Source organism: Cucurbita moschata, unplaced genomic scaffold (genome assembly GCF_002738365.1).
Source record: "Cucurbita moschata cultivar Rifu unplaced genomic scaffold, Cmos_1.0 Cmo_Scf00010, whole genome shotgun sequence".
In the NCBI taxonomy this organism is placed as follows: Eukaryota; Viridiplantae; Streptophyta; class Magnoliopsida; order Cucurbitales; family Cucurbitaceae; genus Cucurbita; species Cucurbita moschata.
The window spans coordinates 3,358,248-3,368,526 of NW_019268526.1; the positions used below are offsets into that span (position 1 = coordinate 3,358,248).

The 10,279-nt window shown below is 36.1% G+C and overlaps 2 protein-coding genes across 3 annotated transcripts; one reads left to right on the plus strand and one right to left on the minus strand.

Moving 5' to 3' along the window:
• Positions 1 to 83: 83 nt before the first annotated feature.
• LOC111448807 lies at positions 84 to 722 on the minus strand. The gene has a single exon (XM_023088569.1). The coding sequence runs from the start codon at positions 666 to 668 to the stop codon at positions 180 to 182; it is 489 nt and encodes a 162-aa protein (XP_022944337.1). The 5' UTR covers positions 669 to 722; the 3' UTR covers positions 84 to 179.
• Positions 723 to 5,650: 4,928 nt separating this feature from the next.
• On the plus strand, positions 5,651 to 9,101 carry LOC111448409 (aquaporin PIP2-7). Of its 2 annotated transcripts, XM_023087985.1 has the most exons (4): positions 5,651 to 5,893; positions 7,921 to 8,391; positions 8,480 to 8,620; positions 8,711 to 9,101. In XM_023087985.1, exons 1-4 carry the CDS (start codon positions 5,762 to 5,764, stop codon positions 8,822 to 8,824), a joined length of 858 nt encoding a protein of 285 aa, XP_022943753.1. In that variant the 5' UTR covers positions 5,651 to 5,761; the 3' UTR covers positions 8,825 to 9,101. The 2 variants fall into 2 exon arrangements, with proteins under 2 accessions (XP_022943753.1, XP_022943752.1); XM_023087984.1 differs by lacking the exons at positions 7,921 to 8,391; positions 8,480 to 8,620; positions 8,711 to 9,101 and adding exons at positions 6,453 to 6,593; positions 6,684 to 7,074 and having other exon boundaries at positions 5,653 to 6,364.
• The last annotated feature ends 1,178 nt before the right edge of the window (positions 9,102 to 10,279 follow it).

A 10,279-nucleotide genomic window follows, 5' to 3' on the forward strand; every position in this document is an offset into this window, starting at 1 on the left:
AAAAAAAAAAAAAAAAAAAAAAAAAAAAAAAAAAAAAAAAAAAAAAAAAAAAAAAAAAAAAAGTAAACGAAGAAGACGACGCGTCGGAGAAATCCTTCCTTTCCCAGTTTTTGTTTTGTTTTACGTGCTAAAACTACATGTCGTAAAATTGTGATGGTTTGGTTTATTTCTAAGATATTTCAATCCTGGAACCCAGTTTTTTCCCAAATTGCATTTCGGACCCTACTCAGATCTCTCCCTTTCAACGTCCTCCCAATTCCTTCCTGCACCGAAAACGACGCCGTTCTCGACCTCGCCAAAAACTCGTGAGGCGGTACTCTCATTTCCTCGTCGCCGTCGCTTTCCTCCTCCAAATCCCCCTCGTATTCCGAGCTCCGCTCCTCTCTATACTCCTCCTTCAGAATCTTCGACCAATCCGGAATATTCACCGGCAGCGACGACGCTCCACCTCCGCCGCCCTCCCCCCGTTTCGACGAACCTTTCTTCGATATCGACGTCCCCGGAGTTGGAGATCTCCGCCTCTCCGGAGACTCCGAACTACCGAGGTTGAAAATGTCCGATTCGTTGAATTCAAACGACAACTCCGACGTGAACGAGTGCGGGCGGCGGTGGTGGCCGGTGAGAAAACGGTAATCGGAGCGACCGTAACAGTTTTTTCCGGTCGCCATGAGAATCAACGGCTGTGTATTTTCTTTTTTAAACGAATTTCTCTAATCAAAGACCCAAATCGTTGGGGTTCAGATTACATTTGGTTAAGCCCTTTTTATAAAGCCTTTGGGGTGGGGGAGAGACAACGGTGGGGCCCACGGGGTTTTCATTACTGATAATGGATAAGGCTTTATTATTTTCACTATTCAGTTGTACGTATGAATTTACCAAAAACTCCCTGCGATTTTCATGCAAATGCCACGTTGGATATTTCAATTATCCACTCATATTGCTTAATAAAGGATTCTGTGAATCGCACCCCATGATAATCGGGGAAGGACAGCTCGTCGGTGTCAACCGACATGTAAATGAATGGCGTCGATAATAGCCACGTATGAGGTGGAGATTAAGCCTAGCCTATTGTGTCACGCAACTCGGATGGGCCGGGAGAGGGGTATTTTGGGAAGAGGAAAATGGCTGGAGTCAATTTTTGTCGCGACGTGAGTTGGGTTATTTACTTTCTTTTGAAAGACTTGAGATTTGGATAAAGAGGAAAGTTTAAAGCAAGAGGGGAGATTTTCAATTGGATAATTTTATTTTATTTTTTATTTTTTATATTGAGTCCAAAACGACACGTGGCGATATTCTATTGTAGGCGATGGAAGAAGTATGATTGCACGTGATGTAGGCCCCACGCTTGGATCTCGTGCGTTTGCTTGCCAGCTGGCCTCGTTACACTCTTGTCCTCTCACAAATGACAACCCCAAAATATCCCCTCCATTTTTCAATATCTCGTTATTTCTGATTATCTCACGATAAACTCATTACTTTTTAGTTTTAATGTCCTCATGGGCTTTACTTTCTCAGGCCTGGCTTAAACGTCAATGTACAGGCCCAACAGTTTGTTGAATTGGGCCTGGGCCCATTTAGAGCTCGACACTATGGACCTTTTCGGTTTCATGGGCTCTGTTCCTCAACAAGCCCAATAATTTACTTACATCTATTTGATCTATTAAATTTTAAATGAGATAATTTAATTCAAAAATATTAATTTTATATATTAAGTTGTATTTTAATTTCTTTTTCTTTTTCCATCCATTCCTTTTCTTATCATTCCTAGACAAGTCTATGAGGTAGAGCAGAAATGGAAAGTCTTTTCTGTCTCCATTTTTGTCACCTATTTCATTCGTCATTCTTACAAAATTTCTCATTTATTTGTGTAGAAATTCTACGTCAGAAATTTGTGTACGGGTTTCCCATGCCCGCTAGTAATTTTTTTCTTTTTTAAAAAATAATTATTTAAAAAAAGTTTCATTTTTTAATATAATATTAAAAATTGGTAAAAATCCTAACAAATTAATAATTGGAGTAAAAATTTAAAATTTAATACTACAACCTAATCTTTTTAAAATATTATAATTAGAGTTTGAAAATTAAATAATTTATTTTATATATATATATATATATACTCGCCGGGAGTTGGGTTGGATGGGGGCGGAGAATATAATGTTCCCCACTTCCTATTTATCGAGAAAAAATGTTCTTCACTCCCTCTCCATTTCTAATTTAAATGAAGAATTTCATTCCTATTCGTCGGTTTAGGGCATCTTTAATCATTCCTATCTCATGGCTTCTCTCGACAATTTTCATACGAACTCACTCTTAGGACCGCTCCACAACAAATACACTCAATCAAAATTAACGCAAAGAATAAGAGAGAGAAACTGAAGGACTCACTGGCCTGCTTTTAACATAGTCATCCATCTTTTCCCATGGAGATATACAAAACCCACAGCCATTAATAGCCATTAAAGAATCTCTAAAAGGCTTCCAATCCATGAAAATTTTCCGATTGATCTGATAGCAGCCACAGATGGTTAGAATTAACAAGGCCCCAACACCCACGCTGTTGTCGGCCACAGACACAAACAAGCATATTTTGTATGCTAAGACCCTCTCCGACAACGTCTATCACTACAGCTAGCCATACACTTGCGCTTTGCAGCCAAGCCATGAAACAGAGAATATAAGATAAGATCCATCTCAAACAACCACGAACAGCAAGAGAAATTATTTTCTAAAATTTTTTATACCATAAAAAATGATGCTCTAATACTATGTTAAGAATGAGAATCTTTCATACGGTCACTTTTGTTACATACAGTATTAATATAAATCATTTCCGCCTAATTTATTTTTATAAAAAAAAATTATTAAGATATCTCTTACTTTTTAATATTGTTTTAGTTCATTCATATATCATTTTATTATTGGAGTCTGGGAGTTAATCAGGGTAATAAAAAAATAAATTTAAAAATAAAAAATTCTTACCAATTTTGTTCCACAATTCTGGAGAATCGAGTTGTTATTACACACAATTAATGGAAGTGTGCAGAAATTAGCCAAATTCTTAAGATTTAAAATAAAATTAAAAATGAATTTATTATGCCCATTTAATTATTAAAAAATTAATTTGCTAAACTTACCTAACCGACCATGTCTGTCACACTCAATTTCGTCTATTTTTACTCCTAAATATTTATATTCAAAATGAATTATAACACGACACGTGTCGCTCTACAGCCCACATATTTTTTCCTTTGCATGAAGCCAAATCCCGTCATTTTAAAAGAAAAAGAAAAGAAAAAAAAACGGTTGAAAATATTGATTTAATTTGTGGATAAGATTGTTTTAGTTTGTGGAATTTGTCGAGTGGGCGGCTGCGATGCTCCATTTTCCGAATTAAACAATTTCAATATATATTATTTTAAATTAAAGTCGGTTTGTACGGTTGAATTTGCCACATATTTGAAGCTTTTTAGGGTTTATTATTATTTAAATATTTTAATCAGTTCTAAAAAAAATTATAAAAATAATTAATTTATGTGACGTCTCTCGACCATTACTTCGAAGTAAATTAACTTTTTTTAATTACAAAAATTAATCCCTTTAAAAATAGTATAGGTTCAATTATAATTTTTATTTATTTACTTAATACGTTTCTATTTTTTTAATTGTCTATTTAATCTTTTTGTTTATAAAATTTAATTCATTGCACGTTAAATATTAAAATATTAATACCTCTCGTTTGCAGTATAAGGTTTAAAATTATCACTGACACATAGTCTGATGTCTGACTCTAATATCATTTGTAACAACTAAAGTCCATCGCTAATATTGTTTGCTTTGGTTCATTATGTATCATCATCAGTCTCGTGGTTTTAATCCTTGTTAGAACACTGCCCAATATTTGGCTCTAATACCATTTGTAGCAGGTCAAGTCCACTGCTAGTAGATATTGTCCATTTTGGCTCATTACATATCGCCGTCAATCTCACGGTTTTAAAACACGTCTATTAGGGAGAGGTTTACACGCTCCAATCAATGTGGGACCTCATAATCCACCTCCCTTGGTGGGCCAGAGTCCTTGCTGGCACATTACTCGGTATTTGATTTTAACCCATTTGTAACACCCTGAGGCCACAACTAATAGATACTGTCCGATTCAACCTACTACGTATCGTTGTCAGTCTCATAGTTTTTAAATACATCTACTAGAGAGAGATTTTCACACTCTTAAAAAGAATTATTCGTTTCCCTTTCACGAACGTGTAATCAAGTGAAAACCACTCCAAATTATTAATAAAAAGCTTTAAATAAGTAATGGAACGATATAAATTAATATTTCTCTAATTATTTAAACACAACGATGACTTATAATTTTTGTTGCTTTAAATGCTCAATTTGTGTATTTTAATATATAATATTATCACGTATTATATTTATTATATAAATTCATATTAAAACGTGGATATTTTATTTACGTAAAATTTAGTCCAGGCATTAATTTCCTTATAATATCTTAATTATCGTCAACATATAAAATTATTATTTTTTAAAATAGAAAATTTGAAATAAGGTATGGTAGTGGTTGGACTAAATGATTGGTAATTAAAAACATAAGAATTAAACAATTAAAAAAAATATGGAAAATTGGAAATTAGGTGCACATTCCAGATAAGTTTATCTGGCCAATCGTCACCTAACAATAATTTACGATAAATTAATTAAATTTATATTTGCTGTCATTTCTTTAATAATAATAATAAAATAAAAGTAATAAAAATTGATATTAATTATTTTTTGGTGAGTTAATAGTAATGTTGGAATTAATAAAAATTTATAATTTTTGTTTAATATTTATATAATTCATCAATTATTTTATTTTATAATTATGTCATAGCTCATTTAAATATTTATTTCGATTAGAAATAAAAGTTGTTAAAAGGTAAAATATAAATTAATTTAAAAAAAATATGTAAGAAAGTAAATAAAATGACAACCAAATGGCGCTAGAATGGCATATTTAATTAGTTACTATTATTAAAAAAAAAACAAAAAACAAAGCAAAAGAACATATTTAAAATATATAAAGCAGTGGGTTTTGTTTGTATGTTTTGCGTTCATGTCCATATTCGTGAGCGTGGGGTCGGGGATGATGCAAATTTACCAATTTGCCCCTGAGTGATTAAGACATGCGTAAAACAGCAAAGATCCGTTGGATTGGTTTTGTAAGATTGCTAAATAGCCGTTGAATCGGAAGACTTTTCTAATTTTAATAAATTCAATAAAATAAATTTCTACGAAAAAACCTAATTTTCGTTTTATTTTAGTTTATTAAAATTATTTGGAAAGAAATTAAAAAAATTTAAAATTAATGGAATTTTAAGACTTTATTAAATAGTTAAAAAAAAAAAAAGGCGGTAAGGGGACCATTTCCAATCTTACCCTTACAATAACTCTATCAGGAGCCGTTGGAGGCGGGAAGTGGGGCCCAGTGCAAGCGAAATTAAGCTCATTTGGGCGGTTCATAATTAATCCTATTATTTCCTTAATTTCATTATCATTATCACATCACTCTCTCACTAAACATTACATTACACATTTAATTATAATTAACTCTCACTAATCATAATTCATACCCATCCCCCGTCTCCTTCCTTCTGGTACTTTCTTCCCTTGTCCTTAAATACCCTTCCCCCCTCCTCTTCCCATTCTCATCGCCACACTTCCCGATTCATCGCCGATTACTCTTTCTAAACCTCTGTCAAACATGGCGAAGGACGTTGAAGCAGCCGAGCAAGGCGAATTCCACGGCAAGGACTACCAAGACCCACCCCCCGCCCCTCTAATCGACCCCGACGAGCTCACCAAATGGTCCCTTTACCGAGCCGCCATCGCCGAGTTCATCGCTACTCTCCTCTTCCTTTACGTCACCGTTTTGACCGTCATCGGCTACTCCCACCAAAGCGACCCTAACGTCTCCAAAGACCCATGTAACGGCGTCGGAATCCTCGGCATCGCCTGGGCCTTCGGTGGCATGATCTTCATCCTCGTTTACTGCACCGCCGGTATCTCCGGTGGCCACATTAACCCAGCTGTCACTTTCGGCCTCTTTTTAGCTCGTAAGGTGTCCCTCGTTCGAGCTTTGTTGTATATAATTGCTCAATGTGCCGGCGCTATCTGCGGCTGTGGCTTGGTCAAGGCCTTCCAGTCCGCCTACTATGTTAGGTATAACGGCGGCGCTAATATGCTCGCCGATGGATACAACAAAGGCACTGGTTTGGGAGCTGAAATCATCGGTACATTTGTTCTTGTTTACACTGTCTTCTCCGCCACTGATCCCAAGAGAAACGCTAGAGATTCCCATGTTCCTGTAAGTACAACAAACCCACCACCCCTGTTTTTTAAACCCTCCCCTGTTTTCATCTTCTTCAACTAACCAATACTCTGTTTTCTTCAAGGTCTTGGCGCCACTCCCAATTGGATTTGCAGTGTTCATGGTTCACTTGGCTACAATCCCCATCACCGGAACTGGTATTAACCCAGCAAGAAGCTTCGGAGCTGCTGTCATATTCAACACAGAGAAGGCCTGGGATGATCAAGTAATCCATCAATTTCACTTATTCAAACCTTCTTTCCTCTGTAATCAACAAATAATTAATGGGTTTTTGTTTGTTTCTTGTGTTCTTCAGTGGATTTTCTGGGTTGGACCATTCATCGGAGCTGCCATTGCTGCCATTTACCACCAGTATGTTCTCAGAGCTGGCGCCATTAAAGCTCTTGGATCCTTCAGAAGCAACGCTTGAAAAAGCTTATTCAATTAAGAAGATTGTGTATTGTTTTTGTTCTTGTTCTTGTTCTTGTTTATTATGATCATTAGTGATGGTGGAATTGGATCTCTCAAATTGTCGCTGCCTTCGTCCCAGCCTCCCCTGCCTCGCCGGAGTTCATCAAGAACATCAATTATTAGCACTGGAAATTGTACATATTTCCACTCCCACCGTTGTTGCCTTGCCGTCTTTTCTTGTGTTTTGTTCTTATCCTTTGTTTTATTAATAAAAGAATCTCCTTTATTATAATTAATATCTCTGTTTAATGCTAATAATCATAATTAAAAGTATTAATTTTGAGCTAAGAGGATTACTTAAAAAATCCAAGCTTTGAAAACGACAGCACATGGATTAGAATCGACGGGAATTTGTGGCGGAGGTCGTAGTGGGTTCTGGAATTCTTATCCATATATCAATTAAATAAATTAAATAATAATAATAATAATACCCAAAAATGTTATAAAGCTAAGTTTTAATACACTAAATGTGTCACATAATCTTATCTTTAAACCGGTTATGATTTCATTTTATTAGTAGGTGAGGTCTAGCTGTTATATTATATGGTTTAATTGAGCTAAGATGATGACAAAATGGGCAATTTAATTTAAACTAATTTAGTGGTAGAGTTGCCTTTTAGAGGACCTACCAACTACCTTTAAACTTTATATTTGGCGTGATGATTGTATTATTATTTTGTGACAGCGTTTCAAATATTCCTTCTTTCTTTTTTTTTTTTTCTCGAGTATTTATTGATCTTCGTGTTTTCTTTTTTGGAATTATCTGCAGTCGTTGTCACTTACATGAAAAAAAAAGGCGTTTGTTTTGTAGATAGACACTAGAGATGAGGGTGATGTTGTAAAATCAATATCCACGTTCGACGACTGTGATGGTAACTGCTCAAGTCCATCTTCCAGATTTCCCTCAAGATTTTAAAATTTTAAGGCTGATAACGATATGTAACGAATCAAAGTAGACAATATCTGTAATGACCCAAATTCACAACTAGCAGATATTGTCTTCTTTCGGCTTCCCCTCAAGGCTTTAAAACGCGTTTGCTAGGGGAAGGTTTCCACACGCTTATAAATGNGCCATCGCCGAGTTCATCGCTACTCTCCTCTTCCTTTACGTCACCGTTTTGACCGTCATCGGCTACTCCCACCAAAGCGACCCTAACGTCTCCAAAGACCCATGTAACGGCGTCGGAATCCTCGGCATCGCCTGGGCCTTCGGTGGCATGATCTTCATCCTCGTTTACTGCACCGCCGGTATCTCCGGTGGCCACATTAACCCAGCTGTCACTTTCGGCCTCTTTTTAGCTCGTAAGGTGTCCCTCGTTCGAGCTTTGTTGTATATAATTGCTCAATGTGCCGGCGCTATCTGCGGCTGTGGCTTGGTCAAGGCCTTCCAGTCCGCCTACTATGTTAGGTATAACGGCGGCGCTAATATGCTCGCCGATGGATACAACAAAGGCACTGGTTTGGGAGCTGAAATCATCGGTACATTTGTTCTTGTTTACACTGTCTTCTCCGCCACTGATCCCAAGAGAAACGCTAGAGATTCCCATGTTCCTGTAAGTACAACAAACCCACCACCCCTGTTTTTTAAACCCTCCCCTGTTTTCATCTTCTTCAACTAACCAATACTCTGTTTTCTTCAAGGTCTTGGCGCCACTCCCAATTGGATTTGCAGTGTTCATGGTTCACTTGGCTACAATCCCCATCACCGGAACTGGTATTAACCCAGCAAGAAGCTTCGGAGCTGCTGTCATATTCAACACAGAGAAGGCCTGGGATGATCAAGTAATCCATCAATTTCACTTATTCAAACCTTCTTTCCTCTGTAATCAACAAATAATTAATGGGTTTTTGTTTGTTTCTTGTGTTCTTCAGTGGATTTTCTGGGTTGGACCATTCATCGGAGCTGCCATTGCTGCCATTTACCACCAGTATGTTCTCAGAGCTGGCGCCATTAAAGCTCTTGGATCCTTCAGAAGCAACGCTTGAAAAAGCTTATTCAATTAAGAAGATTGTGTATTGTTTTTGTTCTTGTTCTTGTTCTTGTTTATTATGATCATTAGTGATGGTGGAATTGGATCTCTCAAATTGTCGCTGCCTTCGTCCCAGCCTCCCCTGCCTCGCCGGAGTTCATCAAGAACATCAATTATTAGCACTGGAAATTGTACATATTTCCACTCCCACCGTTGTTGCCTTGCCGTCTTTTCTTGTGTTTTGTTCTTATCCTTTGTTTTATTAATAAAAGAATCTCCTTTATTATAATTAATATCTCTGTTTAATGCTAATAATCATAATTAAAAGTATTAATTTTGAGCTAAGAGGATTACTTAAAAAATCCAAGCTTTGAAAACGACAGCACATGGATTAGAATCGACGGGAATTTGTGGCGGAGGTCGTAGTGGGTTCTGGAATTCTTATCCATATATCAATTAAATAAATTAAATAATAATAATAATAATACCCAAAAATGTTATAAAGCTAAGTTTTAATACACTAAATGTGTCACATAATCTTATCTTTAAACCGGTTATGATTTCATTTTATTAGTAGGTGAGGTCTAGCTGTTATATTATATGGTTTAATTGAGCTAAGATGATGACAAAATGGGCAATTTAATTTAAACTAATTTAGTGGTAGAGTTGCCTTTTAGAGGACCTACCAACTACCTTTAAACTTTATATTTGGCGTGATGATTGTATTATTATTTTGTGACAGCGTTTCAAATATTCCTTCTTTCTTTTTTTTTTTTTCTCGAGTATTTATTGATCTTCGTGTTTTCTTTTTTGGAATTATCTGCAGTCGTTGTCACTTACATGAAAAAAAAAGGCGTTTGTTTTGTAGATAGACACTAGAGATGAGGGTGATGTTGTAAAATCAATATCCACGTTCGACGACTGTGATGGTAACTGCTCAAGTCCATCTTCCAGATTTCCCTCAAGATTTTAAAATTTTAAGGCTGATAACGATATGTAACGAATCAAAGTAGACAATATCTGTAATGACCCAAATTCACAACTAGCAGATATTGTCTTCTTTCGGCTTCCCCTCAAGGCTTTAAAACGCGTTTGCTAGGGGAAGGTTTCCACACGCTTATAAATGATGGTTTGTTTTCCTCCTCAACCAATGTGGGACGTCACAATATCTGCAAGAGGTGAGTTTGAGATGTTACAAATGGTATCAGAGTCAGTCATTGGACAATGTGAAACACTTGTCGGAGTAGGGCTAGACCCTCTCCATAATAGACGCGTTTTAAAAATAGCGAGACTGACGACAATATGTAATAGGTCAAAGCGGACAATATCTACTATCACTAAACATGTACTGTTATAGGAACCATACTGTTAGAGAATGTCGAAGTCGATCAGTTAAATCTAGATTACACTTTTTTTTTTTTTTTTTTTTTTTTTTTTTTTTTTTTTTTTTTTTTTTTTTTTTTTTTTTTTT